We start from the raw sequence: 25,549 nt of genomic DNA, 5'->3' as shown, positions 1-25,549 counted from the left end.
CAACCACGCTAGGCTGTGTTCGCTGGTGACGCTGGCACAGCCCCCGGCACGGGCGGGACCGCACAGGCACTGCGCTAATTAGAGGGGGCAGCAACAAACGTGACACTGCGCCACTGGAGAGAGGAAAGAAACCCAGCGCCGCAGAAAAAGCAGGGAAAACAACTCTCCAGAACATCTTTAAACCTTTAAGTGTTTGAAAGCCATTGCAGCAGAGCGAGTACCCGCTGGGCAGCTCCCTTTGTGATCCCCCGGTGCCCTCGGAGCTGCACACGGTGCCGTAGCCAGGCAGCAGCAGCCGCCCACCGAAAGCAGCCCTGGAACGGCGCAGCCAAACCAGGAGCTGTGCACAAAAGGCAAAACACCCAACACAGCTCCCCAGGGGGCTTCAGGAAGGCAACCAGTAGCATCTCCCAGCTCTCCTGAGCTTCACGACGATTTAGGAAGCATCTTCCCGGTGTCTCTGGAAGAGTTCGGCTACCCTTCTTCCCCTCACGCAGAAACCTCCCACTCTCCTCGACCTGGGGTGAGCAGCTTTATCCCCGCGGGGTGCCAATGATGCCTCACGCTGAGCTGCTCATCAGCTGCCAGTTAAAGCAGACACCCTTGCTTCCTTTTTGCTCTTTGCTGTGACAGACAAATCGTCAGGGGTTTATTGAGAAAGGCTGTGGGCACCTTATGGCTCCTTCCTCAGAGCATGAGAAAAAGCCTTATCCTAAGGATCTCTCAGAAAAAAATAGTAAGAGAACATCAGTGAAGCTGAATGTGACAAGCTAGGGGCACTGAGTCAAATGCTCATTCAGGTTGCCCCGGTGATCACCCTCACTGCCTAATGACCTTCAGGAGACACAGATTTAGGTCCTTACATGATCAAAGTACAAACGGTGGCCACGGGGGAAAAAAAAATACACCAACAAACAAACAAACAAACACCACAGCTGAGAGACAATCTATGTGCTGCACCTGCTACAGGGTAGGGAGAGGTGGTTAAATGAACAAGGGGTCTGTGTGATATTAGGAAACAACTTCAGGCCAGAGATATTCTTCACTGCCAGCCAAAGCAGTGACATTCCATGCAAAATTGGCCACTAAAGCTAACCTATGAATCATAGTGTTTGTCCAGGGCTCTTCAAGGCAAAGAGAAGGTAAAATCTAGTCTAGGTAATTGGATCCAAAGCTGGAGGATTTGAAAGTCTTCCAGAGTCACAATCAATCCTCCTAGGTGGGAGGACAACAGAAAGGAGCAATTTCCAAAGACAACAAATGCACTTGCTGTTGGATGCTCAGGAGCTGCTACTGGGTGAAGCCTGGCTGCTGATTTAAGAATGTGCCTGCACTTCCTTTTCAATTCCTCTGAGCAAGAAGAAAGGAAGTCAAGAGAAAAGTGAACTTGGCAGTAACAAATGATTGTGTGTGAAAGAAGCTGCTGCACTGGGGCTGCAATTTGGTATCACAAAAATTGTGGTGGGTTTTATCTCCGCTCTTCCTGAAGTGCAGTGAGTTAGAGATAAATGAAGGGCCAAGTATCAAGACCGTGTCTCCAGCGTAGCCCCGAGTCAAGGAAGGCTCTCACCCTCTGGACAGCCCTGAGACTTGATTGCAATACCTGGAGATTTCCCCTTTGCCAGAACCCACATGAAGAGCTGGCTAATCCTTGTACATGGGCATGAGCAAAGCAGGTGTTCCAATGCTAGCAGTGAAACGTGGGGGTTTAACCAAGGACACAACACAGCTTCTCCTTTCAGCCTTTTCTCCCTCCCAGACCATGCTCTGACTTCAGTCTTTTAGTTCAGTTTAATGGGAGACCTGCTGTCGAGAGAGAGGCAAACTCCAAGCCCTCAAAACACATTAGTTCTGGGTGCAATTCCATCTTCATTCACACTGGCATGAACAGGATGCTTGATGGGATTACACTGATGTCGAGGTGGACACAGGGATCCTTCGGACTCTACATGCACTATAGTATTTCTGAGGAGGTAATGTTTTCTTGTGGGAAGACAATCACTGCTGCTCTATTCAGCTATGAACCCAGAGCCTACATTCCCAAGGAACATTTCTTTAAACTCCTAGTAACGCATCCTTGGTAAGCTCTGAAGGGGCCTTTTCTCTCTTCAAACAGTAATCCACCCAGATGGAAAAGATATTGAAAGTGTATGTGCTGCACAAAAAATGAGCTGCATGCCACACACTAAATACTTGAAATGTACGTGTCACAGTTAATGCCTTTCCAAATATTACAGGACCAGTCTTTCCTCACGATGTCTAAGATGTATGGCATGACACAGTGTGCTCTGACTGCCATGAACACTTGCCAATGTTGTAATGTTTTAAGCACGGTCTGCATTGAGTAATATACTTTAAATATATGGGTACAGTAAATTTCAGTCAAATAGATAACATCTGGGCAGAGACCATATGAGCCTGTAAAAAGTGTCCAGAAACAGACAGAAAAGCTGGTGCCAAACCTCAGCCTGAATCGCGGAGTTTGAGTGGATTTGATGCGTCAGCTAACCAGATTTTATGGGGAAACCCCAACCTAGCCCATCAAATAGAGAGATGTAACAAATCACCAGCAAGCTTCATAGTCAGAGAAATGCGTTTGGTAAGAATCGAATTCCACCGAACGGATAAAGGCTGCGTTTATTGCCTGAGCTCAGAGTGCCTGTCTGTGGTTAATCAGAGCACAGATGTGTACTCCATCAAATACCCCACAGAGCTGCCTTGGACCCAACTTCCCCTTACAATCCATCAGCCCGAGGAGCAGTATCTCCCAGGTGATCTACTGTGCGTTAGAAAAACATATTTGTCATGCCTACCTTTGTGCCAGCATCCCCTTTTTCACCCTGCCCAGCAAAGGAGAGAGAAAGGGGGAAACAGAGAGGGACAGTGAACACAAAGGGAAAGCACGCAAGCCGTTCAATTTTAACAGCAAGAGACAAAGAAAGTAGCCAAAATTGGGGTGTGATAAACGGAACCCCAGCACTCCGGTTCTCCTCACAGCAACATGTACCAGTCAAGCACTGGTTGCAGGCCGCCCCTCCCAGGGAGTGCAAAGGCAGTTTAGGTTCTTGGAGTGGGTGTGGAGGTAGCATATACTAACACTTTTCTCATTATAAGGGTGTAGAAACCATTAAAATATTTCATGGTCCAGAGCACCGTCATTTGTGCAGCCCTGGTGAAATGCCTCTAAAGGCTGTGTCGGTTTTATTCTTCAATGGGGGACTGTGTAGGTCCTGGTTCAGGACAGCATGGATCACCTTGGCCAACAATGGCCCAGATTCTTCACACAGGAGCAAGGGTCCCTGGCTAAGGGGCTCATTCCAGGCTCTAGGGAACTGTCTCCAGCCCCTGGCCTTTGATATTCCTTTAGGACAGGCTTGTGCCACTTATCTGTCCCTGAGAGGTGCCCCCACTGACTCAGGTTTAAAGGGTTACCTTGGGGCCAGAGGCTCCAGGGAGGCCATGGGCACCGGGCAGGCCTGACTCGCCCACCTCACCCTGAGGAAGAGAAGAAAGAAAATAGCAGAAGAAGCAAACACAGCAGCAAGAAAAGGAGCTGTGGGTTGCCAGAAAGGTCAGCAGAGGTGTAAGAGGGATGTCCCACACCGAGGTGTCCCACACACACCAACCTACCCTTGGGTATCTGGGAGAGGAGCACCACTCTGCATCAAGAAGTATATTCAGTATGTGAAATGTATGGAGCACAGGGAACGGTCCCATATCCTACGTCATATCTGAGTTAACAACTTTCCTCAACATTTAGCCTTCTTTTCTCTTCCCATTAGGATTTGGTCCCCTACATACATTCATTCATTCATTCATTCATTCATTCATTCATTCATTCATTCATTCCTTCATTCCTTCCTTCCTTCCAGCTTTCCCAGAGAAAGGTCACGGCCTTGGGCTCATCCTTCCAAGATCAGTGCGGGCTCTTTGCTCGGAAGTGAATTAGCCAGACAAGTTGTTTCATGTAAGAGGAGCTGGTAGGAGAGGCCCTCACTGTGAGGTCGCTGCCGAGAGCCCTCCGCACACAGAACAGGATGGGCTCCTAATGGAAAATCCAACGGATCACTGGGAGAAGGGGCAATAAATTGTGTCTGTCTGCAGGAGTGGGCTGTGGTCTGCAGGGGCTATAATTTCCACTTCCTGACATAACAAAAACTTCTCAGTTTATACAGAGCTAATTAAAAAGCTCTCAGGCCTTGCCATTTTGCTTGCAGAGCACCCATAAAAAAAACCCATGGAGATAACAGGGTACACAGGATTCCTTCCTGCTGGGAACATTCACCTTCCCTTCTCCAGCTGACATCTCTTTAGCAGTATCTCTTCATTCCCTCTCTCCCATTTGATCTTCCTTTGTGTCTTTCCCCTGTCTCTCCTTCTGTCTCCTCATTACCCCCTCTGGGCTTGACAACCCTGCTGTTAATCACCTGCTGCTGAAAGCATTTGGGCATTGCCAGTTACTGCCTTTTAACCCAGAGCAGGATTGACTCTTTCCTGTATCCCAGAGAGCAATAGCCCTTTTCAGCCTCCCATATGGGTCTGGATGCAAAAGAAATGCATTTCAGCCTGGAAATGGGTGTAGAGAGGCACACACACGCAGGGAGATATTTGTTCCATAGCTCCTGGAGAGTAAAAGATAACTCTGGGCCCAGGCTCTCTTTACACAGGTGACAGCAGGGAATCTGTGGGCCTGCTGCAAACCCAGCAGGAGCAGAGCTCCACAGGAGGCTCCTGCATAGTCCACAGATTTTCAGCCAGGATTCCACAAAGCATCAGTGGACTTAATTAATCTAACAGCATTGGAGCTTCCCTCCTTACCTTTCTGCCAGGGTATCCCTGAATCCCAGCGTCTCCCTGCAAAAGGCAAAAAGACAAAGGAGAGGCTTGGCCTGAGAGGGACAAATCTCTGCCCTTTTCCCTGGGATATTGCTGAGACGGGAGAGCATTCCATGGGGTGAATTTGCCTTTTGCTCAGAGTGATTCCACTAAGCTCCTGTCCCTTCAGGTCAGCACTACCCGCACTGGGCCGAGCCCGGCAGGAAAGCCCTGGCAGACAGGTAACGGGTGTCAGCTCTGTGCCCCAACTCCACGGTTCCTATCTCCTCACCCTGGCTACATATCTCAGATAAAAACAAATTAGGTTGGGTGGCTGCAGCTGAAAAACAACAACCACCCCCTCCCTCGCGCTTTGGCAAGTGAATAAGTGGGAAACCGTGGCAGAGTTAACAATAGCATTGCAAAATCCATTCCTGAAGCACTGGGAAACGCTTTGAGAATGGAAGAAGCCAATAAAGCTGTGTGTGGCAAACAATTTTGCAAGATGGGCTGATGAGGCGTGCCTGGCTCAGTTGAGATGCAACTCAGACGTGTCGCCTGGATGAAACCCATGAGTCAGCACACGGGCTGGGCCCCAGAGGCAATGCTGAGCTGGGTTAGAAATCTTTCTCAGCCATTTGATGTAACCTCTTTTACCCCTCCTCCATCCACCAAAATGTACACATCTGTCCTCGTCAAGAGAGCCCATCTCTGTTCATCATCTTTCTACACCTCTAAGTGAGGTGAGATGTCTCACCTTTGGTCCAGGAGGCCCAGGTAAGCCCTGTGGATAAAATCAAAACAGACACTGGGGTTGGAAAGTGTATACATTACGTGGACAGCAGGATGATGTGGGGATGCTGGCTGGTTTGATTTGAAGCACCCCTTAGAGATTTGCACTGGTGAGATCAAACATCCCCAATCTATTCTTCATGCAGTCCACACACCCAAATAAATTCATGCCCGTACTGCTCCACCCCCCAGGTTTGTTCTTGCTGAGTTTGAAGACTAAAAAGCTGCTTTGCCCTATGCATTATGCTCCAGAATCTGTTCTGCTTCTCTGGCCTGCTTGGGAAACTTGTTCCCAGCCCACTGCAGCTCTGCAGTAAATCAAGCATTTGCAGCTTCCTCCGGCAAACTAAACAGAGAGAATATATTAACAAACAAACCACTTGTGTCTTTAAATGAGAAATAACCAAACAATTTACCTGATATGAACCATGAGGCATACCAGACATATGTGTGTGTAAATATAAATAAACAAAATATCTATGCAGGAGCTGCCTGTGAGGAAGCAGGAAAGGAAAACTACTCTAGATATGCTCTGATGCCTATACCACCCTTGATGTTGCCTGCTTTGGCAATTCAGGTGTTTAGCCAGCCTGTCCTTGCCTCCTCAGAGAGAGATGAAGATCTGAGAGAGAAATGAGGATGCTTACAGGATCCCTGACCCCTGAGTTGTGTGTGGAGAGGTGCATTTGCCTCCAGCAATGAGACTTGCTTGTCCTGCTAGCAAGCCTTGAAAACTCTTTGGGATGGAATCTACACAGTGGCTACAGGACCAGCATGCCACATTTGCCCCTGGAACAGAGAGGGTTTCTGGTACCCACCTTTCCATCTCTGCCAGGCTTTCCAGGTTCTCCCGCTCTGCCCTGTTCAAGAGAGAGGTACGTTAGCAGCATTTTCCATCCTCTGCCCTGCCTCTCAGCAATGGTGTTATTTTATAAATGGTGCTTCTGTTCCCACCCTCCTCGGCTGCTAGCTAGGACAGGGACAGGACTTCAAAGGGGTGGCAGGATGCATGACAATTACACCCCACGTGTTACTTCCCCCCCGGGGCCATCTGCAGGGGCTGAGGAGGAGGAAATGAGCCTGGTGTCACCCACTGTGTGTCCAGATAGCAGCAGCACCCAGTTCACATCTCTGCCTTCCTTCTCACTCCCCTCCTTCCCTGGAACTTCTTCCTCTCCGCATGCTCACATTCTCTTCAAGCCTCCTGTCCGTGGTTATCTCAGCTTCACTAGAAGCAACAGAGGCCGGAGAGATGGGGAACAGTGCCCTAGGGGACGGGGAAGCAGAAGAATTTGGGTTTTGGTAAGGACTTACAGGGGGTCCAGTTGGCCCAGGACGTCCTGGGATTCCTTCGGGTCCAGCAGGCCCTGGGGGACCAGGGGGCCCTGGGGGACCTTGGATCCCTGCTTGTCCTTGTTCACCCTGCAGTTTGTAAAACAAGAGTTACCAGCAGGCAGAGCAAACTCTTCACACCACCACCCTAAAGGCCCAAGGCAGGCCAGCCTGATTGAAGCAGAGGAGAGAGAAGCAAGTCCCAGGTTACTGCCAGGAGAAGTTTCCAAGAGTGATGGAGAGCCCTGCCGAGAACAGCTCGGCTACCTGGGAAGCAGCAGCACCCAACGGCTTGCAAAGACATCTGAGGTCACCTGGTCAGAGCTCCCTTCTAAAGGGATCTAGTGACGACAGAGCAGTCCAAAGAGACCTTTTACTTCGTTGAGCCAGTCAAGTAAAATTCATGTGTCAAAGACCAACATCCCTTGAGTCTCTGAGGAGGCTTTCCAAAGCACTTGACAGTCACATGTGAAGCAAAGCGTCCCGTGACGACACTGGCACTTCCAGGCAGAGCCACAGTGTCTTACCTCAGCCTGTTTTTCCCCCACACTATATTTGTTGGACAATGCTCCCTCTGTTTTGCCAAGGACCAAAAGTAGAAACGCCACAAACCCAAAAGAAAATAACACGATCATCATGGCATTCCTGGAGCCCAGCCAAGGCAGGCCCATGTACACCAGGCAGAGCCTGTTTTTCTGAGATTTAACAAGGCAGTGCATGCTGAGCCACCTGCCATTTTCAGCGCTCTGAATGGGGCCGTTTGAGCCAGTTCCTCCCCGGGCCCCTCAGTAGCCATTCGGTGGCTGTGGCTCATGCCTCAGCAATGTCATCTGGCCCAAAGGACCTGGACGTGGCATCAAGCGGCACTGAGGAGACAGTGGGTTGGAAGCAGCACGTTTGAATACCAGACTGCTGATCTATAATTGATGAATCCAGCGAGCTCCTAGGGCACTGTGGCACCCATGCTAAGCTGTTCGTTTATTAGGCTCAACTTCCTAGATAAACCACCACGAGAGCCTATTGCTAGGGATCCAATTTAAATCTGAAAAACTTTCCTTGGTGGATCCATGGGAAGCTGGAAACCAAACACGGTTGTTTCTCAATTAAAAGTCAATGGTTGTGCAGTTGGGTCTCTGCTGTATTTATCCTCTCTACAGCCTTATACACTGGAGGAAAATGTATGAAATCTGTCCCCTGTGTTCCGACCAAGCACGCTGTTTATCCTGGCTGCCTTTAGTAAAACATGCAGATACAGGGATGTTTGCTTTATTTAGAATGATAAATGAAAGTAATAAGCTGCAAATTTCATCCTTTCTGCCATGAGCTCTATTTAAAAGAAAATTTCCAACACTTGGGCCAGGCTCACGAGAAGCTCGGTCATGTGTGGAGCAACAGCCCTTTTCCTGTGCCTCACGGCCCAGCCCGCAGCCCACGCTGGGAAGCCTGCAGGGCCAGGCAGGAGGGGTGCCCTTGCTTCTCCTCATTTTTAAAGTGGATCTTCATTCATCCTGTGGCCCTTGCAAGGGAATGCAGATTCTTTTCTAAGCTTCCTTATCCTCCGTACTCAGTGCTATTCAACTGCCTGGTAAATGGTCTCATAGCTTTACAATATGGCAGGTAATTTGGATCCAATGAAGATGTTGGGAGGACACTGGAATATACTTATAGATTTCCTCTGACCTTGACCTCTCCTTCCAGCTTCAGACTTTCCTCCCACTGCATCTTACAACACCCCCAGCATGGGTGCACAATGGGAAGGCAAAGGGGGCTTTGTCCATCTCACTGGCTCTCCCTCCTCTATTCCCACCTCAGCTGCTCTCTGCCAGCCCAGTCCACACTCCAAATTTAGGGCACTAAAGTGCAGCATGGTGCTGGTAGGGGACAGGGAGCTGGGCAGAGCAGGAGCCCTGCCCCAGCACAGAGAGTGGCTGGAAGGAGCTCACCCAAAGTCCCGTTTGCATCACCCTCACTTTGCTGTCTTGGGCACAGCAGGCTTTGTCTAGGCAAGTGCCCATCCTTGCAGATCCCTAAACACACCAAGTGTTATTACCACATCATTATAGTCTCATTAATGTGTTCAGCACAAAAGGACCCCCACAGAGCTAAATGGACAGTAAGTCGATACAGTAAATAGATGCAGCAAGTGGGAGATCAGGTGTCATTTTCCTCAGTTGTCATTCTATATTTTTAGCTGTCGACTGGAACTATTTTTCAGTTCTTTTAAACATCAGCCAGCCACCCTGACTACACCCCAGCAATGCAATGCTTGCTCAGCCTCCCCACGGAGGACCCCACTCAGCCCATGCCTCGCCTAAGCCCCAGTCCCTGGGCAAAGCACTCCTGCTGATGTGCTCAGTGAGCAGCAGGATTTTCCTCTCGTCCAGGCGCTGGTGCTAAAATCTGTTTTGCAGCCTCACTTTTTTTCTTAGTATTCATATGTTGGGCTCCTGGAATTGCCTGGTGCTGGCAGATCTGTAGGAGCAGACCACACCCTGTTGCATTTAGAGAATGAATACAGCAAAGGCAAAACGGATCATGGCAAAACTCTCCGGTGAAGTTTTCCTCTGCGGACAGAGGGAATTTGCAGCCCTGGCTGACGACAGGATGTAGGGCAGCTATTCAAGTTTCCCACTTCATCCTGGAGAGGAACTTCAGCTTTCAAAGCCTTCCCAAGAGGTCAGTCCTTGGCCTGGCTCTCCAGACTGTCACTTTGAAGGGCAAACAGCACAATCCATGGGGCTCTGCGTGGTGCAAATGCTGAATTGATAGAAACCGAACTAAAACCAAGGGCTCAAGTGGTACGGTCAGGATTTGTCCAGTGCTGGGCAGGGACCAGGCACCTCATGCTAAAGGTCTCTTGCATCCTGCAGTTCCCTGCTAGCATCCGACTGTCTAGACAGGCAGCAGGGTGACCAAACCCAGCTACTTAATAGAGAGTGCCCAGCACACTTCAGCAGGGTAATTGCAGCAGTTTGTCCACACAGGAAAGCTAATCCCAGTTGATGGAATGAGGGAGCATAAAGTGGGCTCATTAAAAGCCACATGAACTCTGACTATGGACACTCTTATTCACTATTCATATGTCCATAATTCACTTTATGAATTCATTCCCAAAATAAACTAAACATGAATTATGGCTCTGGAAACCAAAATAAATGTGTTTACACAAAGATTTAATGCAATTTAATGAAACCATTCTAAGAGCTTATTTAAACACATTTCCCTAAGTGCCTCAGACTAGACTAGCCCTTAGAAGAAGCGTTTGCCTATTCATTCATCTCAGTTAAATTTCACAGACATTAGATGTATTTCAGCAAGAGGCTTCCAACCTCTTCTGGAGATTGAATACGCAGGAACTGACTCCTTAAGGGAGAAGGCTGCTTGTCGACAGCCCCAAGAACAGTTTCATGGCCCATTTCTTTTAGCTCCAAAAACTGGCTTCGCTGCATTTCTTTTTAGCAACATTATCACATCAAAGATTTCCTCTGCTTTAAAGAAAGTCCCTCGGCTCTGCCTGAAACTCTTGGAAAGCCCTCTGTAGGCAAAGAAAGACAGGTAGCAAGCTGATTAACTGCAAGCATTGGGATAAGCTCAGAAACAGGCAACGAGAAGAAGTCTACCTGGAAAGTGCGTCTCTTTATGACCGGAGGTGGAGCCAGCCGCACTGAATTGAGGAGAGGCAACAGCTGAAGAAGATCAAACCAGAAGGTCGCAGGGCAAAGGAGGCCATTAGGGCACCGAGAGTCAGAGAGCAGCCAGGGGAGAGAACAGAGAAGAAGGGAACAGAGAGACTGCTGTGAAAACAAAGCCCGGCACGAGAGCGGCGCAGGTACCTGCCGGCAGACCTCTGAGCTCCTCCGTGCTGCTCACAGGGGCACCCACCAGGTGCCAGCCTGGCAGGTGTGGGGTGCCCACTCGCCATCTCAATGCTCCCACTGCACAGGGCTTGCTTTCACAGCTTCCTCTGCTCGGAAATACAACTTGCCCAGGGCATTTTTGACTCAGCTCTACTGAGCTCCTTCGGAAGTGCTCACTGCAAGACATCCCCTCACTGGCTCTGCTAGAGTGTCCAGTGATGGGACTGTTTCTCTTAACTTATCATCATCATCAGACTTGGAGCAACTATCAGAATTAAAATTTTCTTCAAATTTTCCAAGTGCAGTTTTCTAGTTCTCTTACAAGAAACTCAGCATATCTCCAGGTCTCACCCTTCCTCCAGGTATGGAAGGGAGTGGAGAAAGGCTAGCTGGGGTCCGCACAGAGGTCCTGGCCTGGTTCGCTTAACTTGGCAGACACAACCACCATGGCCAGGAGAGAAGACCAGGCCCTGGAGCTGGACGCCTAAGCAGGGCATTGCCTTGGCAGCCTGCGCTTTGTTTTTCCTTGCTCAACAGTATCATCACCTTCTGACTGCTTATAGCCAGGAACGCTGCCTTAGGGCACAAAGCTGACCCGGACACGCAGAAATCAAATGCACTAAAGCTCAGCAGCATTTGTTCATCCTTTTGCTGTATCCAGTTTCCACTTGCATGCACGCTGCTGTCACCCTGGCACCCACCATGCCGGCTCCAGGCCCAGGAATGCTGCTCTGGCCTGATCCACTTTCCTGTTCCTATCAGTTTTCCATTGAAGCTGCTCTTGATTTACATAGGGAGAATTGAGAGAGCCTTTCTGTTCCTGGTCACAAAAATATGCCCATGTGTGACATTTCCCCACGTGAGCTGTGCGCTCAGATCCCAGAGGTGCGCCCACAGGTGTCCCACCACAGAAACCACACACTTCCAAGCAGCACATTTTATTCCCTTTAAACATTGTCCTTCATGTGTGCAGTGAAAGCAAGGATCCAGTCCTGTTGCAAAGAAAAGTGGTAATCCAATTTTGCAGCATCATGATCAGGTGGTTGTGCTCAAATGCACTGATCCAGACAGCCACAAGCTATCACTCCAAAAGCAGTGCTGCTGGAAATTCAGCTGGGCTGATTTTATCCAAAGGCAAACCTCCCCTTTCTAAAAGACAGTGCAGGAGGCCCTTTAGCTCAGGAGAGCCAGATAAGCTGGCTTTGCCTGGCTGCTCAAGTGCTGAAGGGTATCTGAAACATTATACAGCTTACAGGGAAGCTGAGGGAGGATGCTGGAATGGGTAAGGAGGAAAATGGAGAGAACCAGTCCTGAAAACAGGCAAGACAAGACCCTGCAATGGATTCAGGTGCAAGTGGGAGAATTTAGAGAAGAAATCTGAAGGCACCTCCACCCAGCTCCTGTCCTGCCCCCTCTATGAGGCAATGGGAATTTTTTTCCAGAAGGCAGCGTGCAATATTGGCTCTGCACCCTCGAGCCTTTGCATCAGAACTGGGTCCCTTCAGACTACTACCCACAAACCTTCAGTGTAAGGATCTGGTTAGAGCGCAGGGCTGCAAGTGTGGTACTTAGGTATTCCTGGGGAACAGTGAACACAGGAGACAAACGGGGTCAGTTAGACAAACGGCACTTCTGAGAGCAAACGCAGCATGGCTGGTCCCCCCGTTTCCTGAGCGGCACTTTGCAGCAGCTTGAGTGGCCCTCTCACCCTGAATGGGCAGCCCCAATGCATGGGCTCATCCCTCACAGCAGCACAGGCCACACAGACTCATACAGACAGAAAAATAGGAAACTACAACAAGAGCCAAGGCGCATATCCTAACCTTGTATTTCCTTCCTAAGAAAACGAATTTGAAACAAAACTGAAACAACATCCCCAGTTTGTCAGGATGCTGGTTTTCACTTCCTCACCCAGAACATCTGACAAAGAATCTTATCAAACAGAAAAGCAAGAATAAATTGCAATTCAGTCAGCAGTGTCGCATTTTTGCAACAAGGCCCATCCTAAGTTTCATTCGGGGAGTTAGAAAGAGAACTGCACCTCTGCTGGCTGGTCTGTGCCTCTTGACTCCCTGAACTTGCAGTTCAGGACAGCCTGTCCTCGAGTTGATCTGAGGTCAGTCACCCTTCCCATGAGCATGTCTCAGCCTTGAACAACTCATGGGCTTCTTACAGTGTTGAGCTTGGTGCTTCATGAGACCAAAAGTATCTTGGAAACACTGTCAGGATGTGAGGCTTTGTAGCCACCCTTCTCCCGTTGTCACAGCCCTGCAGCTCCTCGGTCACCCTCCAACCCTGACCCACCAAACCAGAGTGGCTCTGCCCCCAGGCCTGAGCCCAGGCTATTTCCAGGGATGCACCAGCTGCCTTCCCAGTGTTGCTTTGGGTCCTGCCCCACTGCTTTTCACCTTGAGCACTGGGGACAGTCAGAGCCAAGGGCTGTAACAGGAACTCAGGACACTGCTCGGGTGACCGGTGTTGTTGGCTTCTTTTTAACATAACAATCTAGTGAGCCGGCCCACTAAATAAACACAGCTGACCAGCTGTTTTTGCACGGGGACTGGCACTTACCCACGGCCCCCTTCTCCCTTGCTGCCAGCCGAGCTCTCTCTCCAGTGGCTCTGCAGCTCCAACCCTGCTCCCTCCGGGCCAGGGACCAGAGCCCAGCTGATTATCCAGAGGCCCATCAAAAATAAACAGAAAGCCCTTAAGCTTGTCTCCCTGTACACCCAGATTACAAATTCCAGCCCCTTCATATGATGTCGTTCCAATGCATTTCCAGTGGATTTTCAGTGCTCTGGTTGTTTTTAGAACTGGTTAAATCCCCTCAAACCCCATGATGTTTTCTCTCCACTCTTGGCTGCAGCACATGCTGGCCAGGCCAAGATGAAGGGGCAGGTGGGGCAACATCCTGGCTTTCATGAAACAGTTGCTGGCACCGACCCTCCCACTCAGCCTCTTCCTTGCAGGCAGAAAGTCCACCAGGCTCGGGGACCACCATGGCCAGGGGGTGCAGGGTTACCCTCAGGCAGGGAGCATAACCCGTCTCCTTGTCTCTATGCAGGGATGACACCAACATGAGGGAGAAGAAAAAGGGAGGAGGGATGATAAGAGTTTTCCCTAGGTCTTCAAACCCCACACTGCTCCCGCCCACACAACCAGAGCAGGGGCTGTGGAAGCGGGACGGAGCCAGCGCAGCAGCTCAAGACGGGAGTGGGTGACCTCGACTCTCCAGAACCCCCAGGTTTCACTGGGTTTTGGTGTGAGGACGTGGACCTTCCCCTCTCCGGCACAAAGCACAGGAGGATCTCCAGGAAGCAGAATTGACAGCGGCTATCTAGGGGTCAGCTCTGCTGGGCAGGAACAGACCGGAGAACCAACATCCCTCCTGGAAAACCTTATCTGCTGCTTTTCTGCGAAACACATCCATCAGCCAAGCACTGCCCTGGGGGCCCAGATGACGCATCTTGTTAGTGAAACGATCTCTACTTCCAACAAAAAGCCATTCAAACGAAGGAGGATTAACATGCAGGAAGGCACGGGACAGAGGATAATAACGCTAATGACTTACCCTGTGCGGGTACTCTGCACATTGACCCTGTGAAAGAAGAGGATTAAAAAGGAAAGAGTTTAAACCACAAACAGAGGCGACCAAAATAGGCACGCAGGGTCCGATCCAGAAGGTGTAAATCATTGTGACTGTATCAAACTCAATGCAGTTATGCCAATTTGCAGCCGATAAGCACCCCGCCTCCTGTCCCCGATCCCCTGAGCCCTCTGCTCTTGGTACTCCTCACTCAGTCAGATCAAGCAGCATTGGGTCCACCAAATCCCTTCCTCTCTTCTCTTTTAATTTTTAACAAGGCCCCCATTGAAATTACCTTCTCTCCTTTTTGTCCTGGGAGTCCCTATAAAAGAAAAGTGATCAAAAAAGGCCTCAGTAAATGAAGGAGTTCAGTGAATGCAAGGGGAAAAGGATTAGGGGGAGAGATGGGATAGGGATGAGATACTTACCGGTTCTCCCCTGGGACCTGCAGCACCCTTTAAAGAAACACAGATTTGAACATGGGATGGTTTTCCATTTACAGTGACAAAAAAGACAGCGCATGGAGTAGGTGAAATACCGAGCTTTTAAAAACGATTGTGAAGAAAATTCCCAAGAGAGATCCGGATTCCCTTTGTTACTCTGGGGGAGTGAAAATGCACACATGCTGTGGCTGCACCACGGGGGGGGGGGAGGAATATTAAAAGGAGAGGGGGGAAAATCATCAGGAAAACACCCCCTTATTGTTCCCAGGACTCAGCTGACAGCGCGTCTCCTCGGCCGACCACGCACTGGGAAGGAACCAGAAGCAGCCAGGACCGAAGCCTGAGCTGGGATTGCGCAACAGGGGAGTGGGGAGGGGGATCTTCAACATGTGCTTGCCACAGGGCTATACTGACACTCAGGCTCAACAAACATGAGCAGAAGAAAACTTTCAACACTTTAACGAGCGAAGGTGACTACAGAGCCTCGCTCTTGACATACTCATATTTGGGATTTCATCATCAGAGATGTCAAGAGGAACAAGACAGCATTTGGGCTTCCATAAAGTGCAGTCTAAGTTCATAATTTTCAACCAAAAGCATTTTAGTATGAGGCACATATGAAACATGGGGGGGGGGGGGGAACGGGGGGACAGGGACGGGACACCGCATTTAATACAAAAAATATGCTTTTTTTGGTTGTTGTTAGATAAGTTGAAAGCTGCCAGATTGGTTTTCAGAAATCTTTCCATCAACTTTTACTTGTCCTACGAGGCCAACCACAAAAAATGTCAGCTCCCAGAGTATATTTAAAGAACATAATTGCTAACTGCAAGGAAAACACATCCCATGCGTAACTAGAGAGCTGCTGTTGTGACATGATGGATGTGATAGGCATAATGCAAAAATTACAGACAGGCACCCCAGCACTGCTATTATGAAGTTACAGAATTAGGGATGCAGCTAGTGCATCAGCTGAGGTAAGATTGCTGCCCTGCCCGTGAGCTTGTTTCCAGCTGAGGCACAACATCATTTCAAACCAACCCACCACCCGCAGACAAACATACGTATTTTTACCATCTCTCCCTTCTGTCCAGGATGGCCCTGCCAAAGAAAGGAAACACATATCAGCTTTGGCCACTGCAGACTCTAGATGATGTTGATTTAAAAGCCTCTGCTGACTGAAGTGTGTGTCCCCAGAGCAGTACAAGAAAGGTGCTGCTGCACCTCTCTTGGGGCTGAAGTTCCTCATGGCAAAACCAGGATCCTGCTGCAGGAAATTAGAAGCCAGAAGTACCTGCTACCAGCTCCTTCTGCATTACAGCACTGGAGGAGTGTGGTGGGGAACCTGGCTACATGGCTGCTACATGGAGCTCTGGGTTTCATGTCCACTGGGTTCATGGAGAAGTAGCTCATTTGTGTCCAACTCTCTGAAGGATGGGAAGAACTTGGGTTTCTACTGCAAATCCCTAAGGACGGTATGGAGGTCTCACAGAGGTCTTTAGGATCCTTCTCTCCTGTACTGCAGCTCTTTTTGGCACAGCAGCAAAGAGCAGGAAGCTGTTGGCTAAAGCAGAGGGCTGATACCTTGGGGGTCTGCTCTGCCTGTCTGATTCTGGGTGGGAGTGCCTGCTAAGGCCCTCCCTGCACCAGCCAGGCTGCCGCACTTGTGAACTGCTATTTTATAGATTTACCTAGAAAGGAATAGGCCATGCTCTGCCTTCCTTAATCTCCTGATTCCCGCATCTTCCCCCAAAGCATCTGTGGCATCCTCCTGTCTGCCAACCTCCTGATTTTCTTTTAATCCATGCATGTGCACAGCATTGCAAAATAATCCCCTTAAAACATACGGTGTAAGACAGGCTGGCAGCACGGTGGGACGTGGCAGGAGGCAGGGCAGGAAGCCTGCAGAGAAGTTCTTTGCTTACCGGTTTGCCGTCCAAGCCAATAGGGCCCTGAAATGAAAGATGAAAAATGATGAGAAACGCTTTCCCCAGGGTGTCTGCCCATCTGCCCCAGGGAGCACTTTGTGCCACGAGACTGCGTGGGCTGGGGTGACGTGAGGTGACTCCCCACCCTCCTGTCGAGTCCCGGCAGGTCCCTGGCCCACAGAGTACCAGCCCAGATTTCAAACTGCTTCAGCAGGGACCTGCTCGCTGTCAGCACGTTTCAGCAGCAATGCTGGATGCAGGAATAGAAGCAAGGAGGGATTTGCAAGCAATTTGCAAAAAAAACAAAACAAAACAAAACAAAAACAAACAAAAAAAAACAAAACCAAAAAAACCCCAACAGCTCAGAAGTTTTACAGTGTTTGGTAAACTAGTTGAATATCAGCAGTTTTCTCAAGACTTTGATTTAAAAGGACACCCACCTTTGGGGGAAAAGGATTTTGCAAATGACAGAATAATAAAAGTGTCCCAGGGAAGAGGTGGCACACAGCTCAGCACGTGCTGAAGGTACTGCTTGATGAGGAACAGGCTCCGCAGAGCTGTCCCACCCAGCACTTTCTCATGAGCTGGGCCGATCTGTTTTCTGCTGCTCCAAAAGCCAAAGACCACAAGGGCCTGGAGGGATCTGCTTCTCCTCAGCCCAGGGGAGCTCACAGCCTCCCTTTTCACAGCGGGCAGAGCCGTGCAGCCCGCTCAGACAGCTCCTCCCACTTTGCAGGCCGGAGTCTCCCCGCAGACCTGCTCCGGCACATGCAGCGTCCTGGAGGGCAGCTGAGCTGCCTGGTGGGAGCGGGGATGGGGGGATGTTGGTGTTTGCCTCAGGCTTCCTAGCTGTCCGGGGTAAATGCATACGAATAAATAGCAACTGTTGGAGTTCTTCAGCAGCCTCAGTGCTTCAGAGAGTGCCGCCAGCAACTGCAGGATTGAAAGGAAATTTGCTTTGTCCTCTCCTGGGCATTATCCCTCACAACTGTGCTGGAGGAGAATTCCCTCTCCTGTCTTACTCCTTTCCCTTTGGCATGACCAGGGTGCTCAGCCTAGCTGAACAATCCCCAGCTGACCCTCAACAGGCAGAGCCCTTTTTGGATCCGAGGCATATGCTGGTATTGGAATATCACCCAAAAGCTCAATTAAAGTTGGAATTTCCCCTACCTAAGGATTGTTTCTTTGTTTGGGATAGGGGTTATTTCTTAGGATGGTTTTCTTTTACTGAACAGATCTGGCTTTAACGATGTTATTTTAACACTTGGGGCCTTTTTTTTTTTTTAATTAATTTCCTTTCAGAGTTGTGTGGTTTGGATTGTTGGGATTTTGTGGGTTTTTTCTCCCTAAGTATCGTTTAAAAGTTTAAAAAAAAAAAAAAAAAAGGGCAGAAAAACAAATGAAGAAAAACTTGCTTTTTTCCAATGATATCAGATCAGGTCATTGGTTTCAGGAAGAAATGATGAGATACAGCAAGCACTTATGAGGCTTCCTAGTAACATCACACATCCATACCTCATAAATTAAGAGTTACACTTACCGGGAATCCAGGAAAACCTCTTGTTCCAGGCTGTCCCTGGGAAGGATGAAACACAGACAGCAATTTAGAGGAACTGAAATGAATTTTGATGGATCCTAAGTTCTCTCTACAGAGCGTTTCCTCCTGCCTCTGACCAATTATACTACAGCTCTCTTAAGAGATACCCAATTCCCCTCCAAGGGGAAAGTGTCTTGGGAAGGAGGGGAAATCTCTCCTCCCCACTGCAATTTGCACAGGGCCAAGAAAATGCTGGAGCAGCTCCAGTTTGGATTGCAAGCAGTTTCCTTGAAGTTCCTACATTAATTAAATGGGTGTCCCTAGCCCATATGTTAGGCTTTTGGAGTATATTCCAGAGGCTGAGCTCATTTTATGGCAATTCTTGCTGCCATAAACCTGAGATGTTTAATGCAGGGTGCTGTTCTGTGCTAGACAAGCCCTGCAGGTCACTGATGCCTAAATACAACCATCCCTCTCCTCCTCCTCCCCTCATCTTATGTCCCTGCTCATTCATTTTTCTCACAAATAATTCTGGGGGTGATTTTTTTTTTTTCCCTCTTCTGCTTGGGGGTTTTTTTGGTGGTTTTTTTTTGTTTTGTTTGGGGCGAGGGGTTGTGGGTTTTGTTGTTTGGGGTTTTTTTGTCCTCTCAGAGCTAAGACAAAAGGGAGAGTTAGGCTGTGTGATGAGAGGAACATGAGTACCAAGGCCTTTCCCTGGCCCCTTCCTGGCTAGCTAGCTATGGCTACCAGCTTGGGATCAAGTACAGCAAACACTGGCAGCTTCTTCATCCCCTACTTAACATCAAGAAAAGAGAAAATGTCCCAGCTGTTAATTTTTCATAGTTCTTCAATTCTGGGGGCCTGTGACATCCCAGGTCACAGTTACCACAGCTTTGTTGGTATCCAGGAAAGATACCACTTCACTTAAGAGTTTTGCAGTCTGTTTCCCAAAAAAAGCATGAGCCAGGTCAGGAAGCATATGGTCCATTAGGCCCAGACTTCAGCAGATCTTGAAGCACACTCATGTAGATAGAAAGAGCCGGATGAGGTAAATCCTGTGCCACTCTCATCAAGTGACCACTCTGGTATTTTGCTGACCTTAAAAGCCATGCTATGATGCCAAAATGCCCAGCTTCCTCATGTGTTCTCTCATTTTGGGGAAAAAAAAATTCTTTCTTCAGCAATTTGAGCTACCACGGCTGGACTGTTGGAGTCCCACACGGGTTTCCCAGGAAAGAGCTGGGCATAAACAGGGTGCATCTCTGCTTTAACTAGAGTGATCACGTGTGTTGCTGAAGGAAGGGAAGGGGAAGGAGGGGATGGGCCTCCTGGGCTGTGAGGTTGAGGTTTGCCACAGTGAAGCAACAACAATCCTTTGGGAGACCTCAGAGCTACACTGATAGGGAAAACCTTTGCCTTCAGGTAACATCTCCAGCCACCTTTTGTCTGCAGAGAGACTCAGTGAAGGTTTATCCCTGCAGAGGATGGGCCCAAATAGCCTCTTGGCAAGGTTTGAGGGATGCCCCCACCTCAAAATCCCTCACGTCGCACTGAAGAGCGCTGGTTTTGTTCACAATACTAACAGGACCCGATCACATTTGCACTGTTTCTTTAGTTCTGCAGAGCTGAACTTGGTCAGCTTTGCTTTGCAAGATACACACAAAACCACCTGGCCCTGTTGGCCGGTGACCAGAAGGGAAGATAGGCTATAAATTAAAGGATCTGTCCACTGCTGGCTTCTGAAAAGGCAAGAAGCAAGAAGAGCCTAGCCAGAATTCATTAATTTTGGTTGCCTGTTGGACACCTCCCTGACAAAAAGTGCTAAAAAAAGAATTAGGGAGAAAAACCTGGAAATGGTGCAATTTGGCTTTTTCTGTAGACTACAGACTGTTGCCTCTTTCTCCTTGGAGGACAGCAGAATGATTTGCACAGTATCACGCCAAGACAACAGTTCAGCAGCGAGCGAATCCAAGAGACTGTTTTTGTTGGGTGGCTGGTTTTCCTTGTCTCCTTTTTAAAATGCTGATTGTATGAAGTATGTAATCCCGGGAACTGCCAAATCGTGGAGACCGTCTGTTTCTGCCACTATCGGCGTACTGTCCCTCTCTGGCCCGGAGTTAAGCAGCTCTGAGCTCAAGCAAAAACTTTAACCTCCAAACAAAAATCTGGAAACTATTTGTCATCCCACATCTTTCCGAGTGGCCCCTTGGCCAGGGTTTCCGTGTTTGTCTTCAGTGCTCAGCCATCCTTTTGACCTATCACCAGCTCCCCAGGAAACTGGATCATCTTCACAAGTAGGCTTTGCAGGGGGAAAGCGTGGAGTTAGGCCAGTCCTGGCACCCCAGGGCTTTGATTGGTGTAGGCAAAACCCCCTTTCAGATACCATTTGCCATCTCATTTTTCTGCTGCTTTAAAGATGCATCGTGTTCTGCACTTTCCCAAACAGCAGCAAAGGCAGCAGCACCAAAGCAGACAAAACTGTCCTGCAGCCCAGGCAGGTGTCCTTCAAGACAACTGTCTCCTTTGCAGAACCTACATGGGCAGGAACTGATGGCTTTTCTCTCTGATTACTATAATTCCACGGTTCATAAGGCTGAGAGCCAGAGCTTGTGAGAAACAGCAAAAGCAATGAGGCACTTACCCTCCAAAATCTCTTGTTTGTGGAGCAGGGTGGTCTTGCACAGACCCTGGCTTGAGAGAATTGCCAGCCCTTCTTCCTTGCCTGGACACGTGCTAGGCATAAAACACTTGGGGAGACCCATTTGGGTCCTCGGCTTTGGTTCTGTCGCTTCTCAAACTCCGGCATCCCCGGCAGGTGGGCCTGGGGACCAGCAAAGCTGTTTTCTATTAGAAACACTTGGCATGGGGCTTTTGGGAAGTTAATTGGAATACCAGATGTAGCCAAGTGTTTGCACTGCCTAGGTCTCTCTCACTTGACCTCCGCTGTGAAACAAAGGTTGCCAGCAGCCCATCCTCTCCGCAGGTCAAGGACGGTGCTCTTCACAGGTTAATCAAAATCGGAAGTGCCCTCCACTGGGAGGGAGAGTTCAATCTCCGGGTCTTTTTTAATGGAAATCTCCGGTGAAGGCTGTGCAGGGATGGAGTGGAGAGGTCTGGCTGCACCCGCACAAAAGCAGAGGCTTGATGGCTGAACCGCAGTGCAAGAAGCATCCAGCATTTAGGGCACGTAAACTCTCCAACCCTTCATCTCGGTCTTTTTTATGACCCTGTCCTCGCAAAAAGTTTTGTCTGGCTGACTTGTTGCACCTTGTAGAGACACTTTTACTGGAAGAGGGTGAAAAATCCTGCCTTTTCTACACCAGATAAGCGGTAACCATGGTGACATAGAGCTTCCAAGATTTTGGGTACATGGCAAAGACCTATGCACTGTCTTTGTGAGGTCCCCAGTCACTGGCTTAGCTCTGATCCTGCTCTTCGGTAAAATCAGGGGGCTTGTTCCCTGCTGATTAGGCCAAAGGCTGAAATCAGACAGGCAAAGGGCAAATTTTCTTCAAAAGTGATAGCAGCCCTGTTGCAAAAAGGAAATACGCTTCATCCTTTTAAATGCAGGAATTTGGTTTCCTTGCTGAGGGAAGGCTTCCTCATTTGTTCTACAATATGAGCTATAATTTCATTATATATAGTATATAATAGCAGTATAAAAGCAAGACTGGCTCAGCATGTGAACCACATTATACAGGGGTTTTTGCTCTTTCCAGCTGATGCAGAGTCTTAATGCCCCTTCTAAGTCTTTCCCAGTGACCTGCCCACATCCTGCATCAGACAAAAATAGAGAGAAAAGCCACTTACGGGTGGACCGCGGGGCCCGATGATAGACATGCCTGCTTCTCCTGGAGCACCCTGCAGAGAGACAAAGCACAGGAAAAGGAGTGAGAATAGGAGAGGAAAACACCAAGACAACTGTATTCCTCTCAAGACTGGGGTTAAATGAGGGTGTCTTAGGTGTCAACCTCAGGGCTTATGGGACAGCTGCTGTTCTGGCCTCCCCCAGCTCCTGCCTGACACTTTGGGGGAAAAGGTGTCCTTGAGAGCTGCTCAGATGTGCCAGAAAATGGAAACTGCACAGCAAGGAGAAGTATAAACATATAAAACACTTTCTGGCAGAACAGAGGTTCTGCCCCATTGAAAGTGTGAAAGATGGCCTGAAACTCTTTCTGTTTCCTTCCTGTGAGTTCCAGGAGGATTGTGTCCTGCAGAAGAAAGGAAAAGAGGGACGTGCTGGGCTCCAGGGAAATGGGAGCTGTGGGCAGCTTATTTTGGTTGCCTCCAGAAATGCCTCGCTTGTGTACTTCTCAAACTCAGTTGAGATGTGGATGAAAGCAAAGCTAAGAGCTTGCTCGAAAAGGAAACAGCTGCCTCTCCAACTCCTAGCCACCCACAGCGTGTGACGGGCAGGACATTTGGAAACATGGTGTATTCCTGAGAGGCAGCTCCAGAAGTGCCCAGGGCTGAGGAGCTTTGGGGTGGAGCATCCCATAAAGCCAAGCAGCCTGCAAAGAAAGCAAAGCACTCTGCAAAACAAAGCTATGGACTGCCAAAGACTCAGGGATCTCATGGAGGGCTTTAAGGAAGCAGGAGCAATTAGGAGTGATTTTTTTCCATTGTTTGTTTTTATCTATCTGCTGTCCCTTCATGAAAACTTTGAGCAGAAACAAATGCAAGGATGTGCAGAGAAAAAAGCAGAATGGCTTCAGGTGGGAAATTCTGGTCTGTTGGATAACGTTGGTTGGCTCCAGTGAGCGAACAGTGAATGCAAGGATGAAGAATCTCTATCCTACTTCACCCTTCCTTGTTGTGTTTTTCTCTCTATTATGAAGAAGAGCAAATGGGTCTGGTATGGGTACTGCATAGATGACCCTCCTTTTCAGGTAAATATCCATGCCTTTCTAAATTTCTACATATTGTTATTCACAAATCCCAAACACCTCCATATCCCTGCTCTCACGGGTGGCAGGTGCTCACAGCTCTGGGGAAAGCATACTTAGACTGGAATACCAAACACTTCAAAACAGGGGCCAACAGGATCACTTTGTAAACCAGCACTCCTTTGTGGGTACAAATCACAACTCACTGCACGGCAAACAGTCTGTGAGATGGTGCACCATCAAGAGGAAGAGGTCCCACTGTGTCAAAAATAGGAGCGAGCTGTGCCACTTGTATTCCTTGCTCCCACCTGCACCGGGGATCAGGCTAACCTGGGAGGTAGAGGGGAGCTGCAGGTTGGTTGGGGCAAGCAGAGCTGCCAGAGGGGAGAAAATCAATGGTTAAAATCCAGGAAGCCTTGAGGGAAGCCCTGCATGTGCCCACTGGCTCTTATGCTGTTAGTAAATTGTCATAAACAAGAAGCACAGCATCTTTGGAGGCTGACTGGCCTGGAAGGAATTTGGGAAATATACTTGCACTGACACGGAAGATGGGGCGGCCCAGGGGTGCGGAAGCCCAAAGCTGGCTGCAGTGGCTACGACTGTGACAGGGAGCTTGAGCTGACCCTAGAAGAGGACAGTTTGGGGGTGCTACAGGCTGCAGGGAGCTGACTCACCTTCTCTCCGGACTGCCCTTTTAGTCCCTGGGTCAGCGGCAGCCGTCACAGCCACAAGCGAGAGGGCGCAGGGAAGAGAGAGAGAAAGGGAGAGAGACAAACAAAGGCGTCAGCGGCAAAGGCACGCTCTCCCGCCCCGCAATCCCGGCTATGGGGCTGGGACGAGCAGGGTGGCCTCCGCCCCTGCCCCGCTCCTCTTCCCCGTCTTCACCATGGGATGCCCGAACAAGGAGCAGCTCCAAAATACAGCACTCAGCCAGGCAGGGGATGGCCCCCTTTGCTCAGGGCAGAGTTATTCGGAAGGGGCAGCTGCCAGTGGCAAGCAGGGGTGCGTGTTAGGAAACCCAGGGTTAGCAAGCCCAGCGGGCGCACGAGGCGGCAGCGGGAGACACCCAAACAGGGGGATGCTGAACCAGAGGAGGGCCTGGATAGTACAGCAGTACCTCCCCAGCATGTATGTGGCTTGCACGGCTGCTCACCCTGCTGAGACCAGGGGAGCCCCTCAGGTGTGGGACTCAGGGAGAGTAGTTTTGCCCAAACTGACAAGGATTATTCTGAAAGGCACCCCCCCGACCCCCAAATCCTGGGGGCTGGAAGAGAACGGGAAGGATAAGGCACACAAAAGAGGCTTTGACTTACCGGCCGCCCAGGGATTCCCATCGCACCTTTGTCCCCCTGGCAATTAAGGCAAAAATCAGAGGGAATTGGTAACTGGCCAAAAGTAAGGTTATAAAACAGAACAACTGAACTGAGACACAGCAGCAGCTTCACGCTGTGGTGTAAGTGCCCAGGAATTTTGAGAGGGAGAGAAAGAAAGTTAAAGAGTAAAGTGCGTTTGCGTGTACCCAAACCTGTCTTTAGGATGCATGAGCCACCAGTTCATTTCCATGTGTGACAAACCCACACATCTAACAACAGAAATTACATGCAGCAATTTAGGCAGCAAAAGGAGGACAGGAGTCTCCAGTCAAACAAAGTACAATCCCTATTTCCAACACTTCATAAAATCCAGGTCCTGGGAACTGGCTTCCTGCAGTGGCCAACTGTCATGTTTTTCTCTTTTTTGACCAAAGTCATCTGGGTGTTAGCTATTTATTTATAGAGTTATCACTTTAAAACACAATTCTCTTCGATTTGAAAATACTATCCTGTCCAGAAGCAAGAGAAAAATGTGAGAACGCAAGCTGACACAGGAAAAAGCACGTCTGGAAGAAGACATATGAGCAGCTGTTTTCAGTGTCCTCTACCCCTTTGAGATACTTCCCAGTGCACTGTCAGCATGTGAGTGATCCTGACAGTGGTTTTGGGAATGACTTTGGGTCAGGTGACACTGGACAGAGCCTCGTAAACACATGAACATAGGACCAGTGACAATTTTCTTCACTCACTTACCTACAAGGCAGATGGCTGTCTCTTACAGCTAAATTGTACTGTGCAATTTAAAAAAAAATAAATACCCCCTCTGTATTCCTGGCTGCCAAAACTGAAGGCTGTGCAGATCTGAAAGATAGCAGCTCACTGTTACAGGATCTTGATGATTATGGCTTCAGCAGTCATGGAGCTTTTGCTCTATATTTTGCAAAAATGACGTGATAATAATCCCTGTTTCCAGCGATGTTTGGGGTTTCCTTATGTAAAACAGAATGTTCCTGCCCCTGGCTGACTGTGTCTGTAGACAGAAACCTGGTTTTCTGGTTTC

General features: G+C 49.2%; 1 protein-coding gene across 8 annotated transcripts in view; it reads right to left on the bottom strand.

The window, feature by feature from the left end:
• The window catches only part of COL13A1 (collagen type XIII alpha 1 chain), a 56,693-nt gene extending 32,174 nt beyond the window's left edge, over positions 1-24,519 (bottom strand). For 3 of the 8 annotated variants that reach the window (XM_058421497.1, XM_040070903.2, XM_058421496.1), the window contains exons 1-16: positions 24,490-24,519; positions 23,851-23,877; positions 22,101-22,151; positions 18,294-18,329; positions 16,751-16,777; positions 15,900-15,926; positions 14,811-14,837; positions 14,678-14,704; positions 14,368-14,394; positions 10,560-10,625; positions 6,922-7,029; positions 6,426-6,467; positions 5,573-5,599; positions 4,819-4,854; positions 3,433-3,495; positions 2,814-2,840 (exon numbers count right to left, since the gene is read on the bottom strand). In XM_058421497.1, the coding sequence (XP_058277480.1) occupies positions 2,814-2,840; positions 3,433-3,495; positions 4,819-4,854; positions 5,573-5,599; positions 6,426-6,467; positions 6,922-7,029; positions 10,560-10,625; positions 14,368-14,394; positions 14,678-14,704; positions 14,811-14,837; positions 15,900-15,926; positions 16,751-16,777; positions 18,294-18,329; positions 22,101-22,151; positions 23,851-23,877; positions 24,490-24,510 (639 nt within the window). In that variant the 5' untranslated portion in view covers positions 24,511-24,519. Of the gene's footprint in view, positions 1-183; positions 596-2,813; positions 2,841-3,432; positions 3,496-4,818; positions 4,855-5,572; positions 5,600-6,425; positions 6,468-6,921; positions 7,030-10,559; positions 10,626-14,367; positions 14,395-14,677; positions 14,705-14,810; positions 14,838-15,899; positions 15,927-16,750; positions 16,778-18,293; positions 18,330-22,100; positions 22,152-23,850; positions 23,878-24,489 lie in introns of those variants that run through there. The other 5 variants (XM_058421500.1, XM_058421501.1, XM_058421498.1 and 2 more) reach the window with 5 other exon arrangements.
• Positions 24,520-25,549: the final 1,030 nt, after the last annotated feature.

This window comes from Hirundo rustica, chromosome 8, assembly GCF_015227805.2.
Source record: "Hirundo rustica isolate bHirRus1 chromosome 8, bHirRus1.pri.v3, whole genome shotgun sequence".
NCBI classification, from domain to species: Eukaryota; Metazoa; Chordata; class Aves; order Passeriformes; family Hirundinidae; genus Hirundo; species Hirundo rustica.
This window is presented reverse-complemented; position numbering and strand designations above follow the sequence as displayed.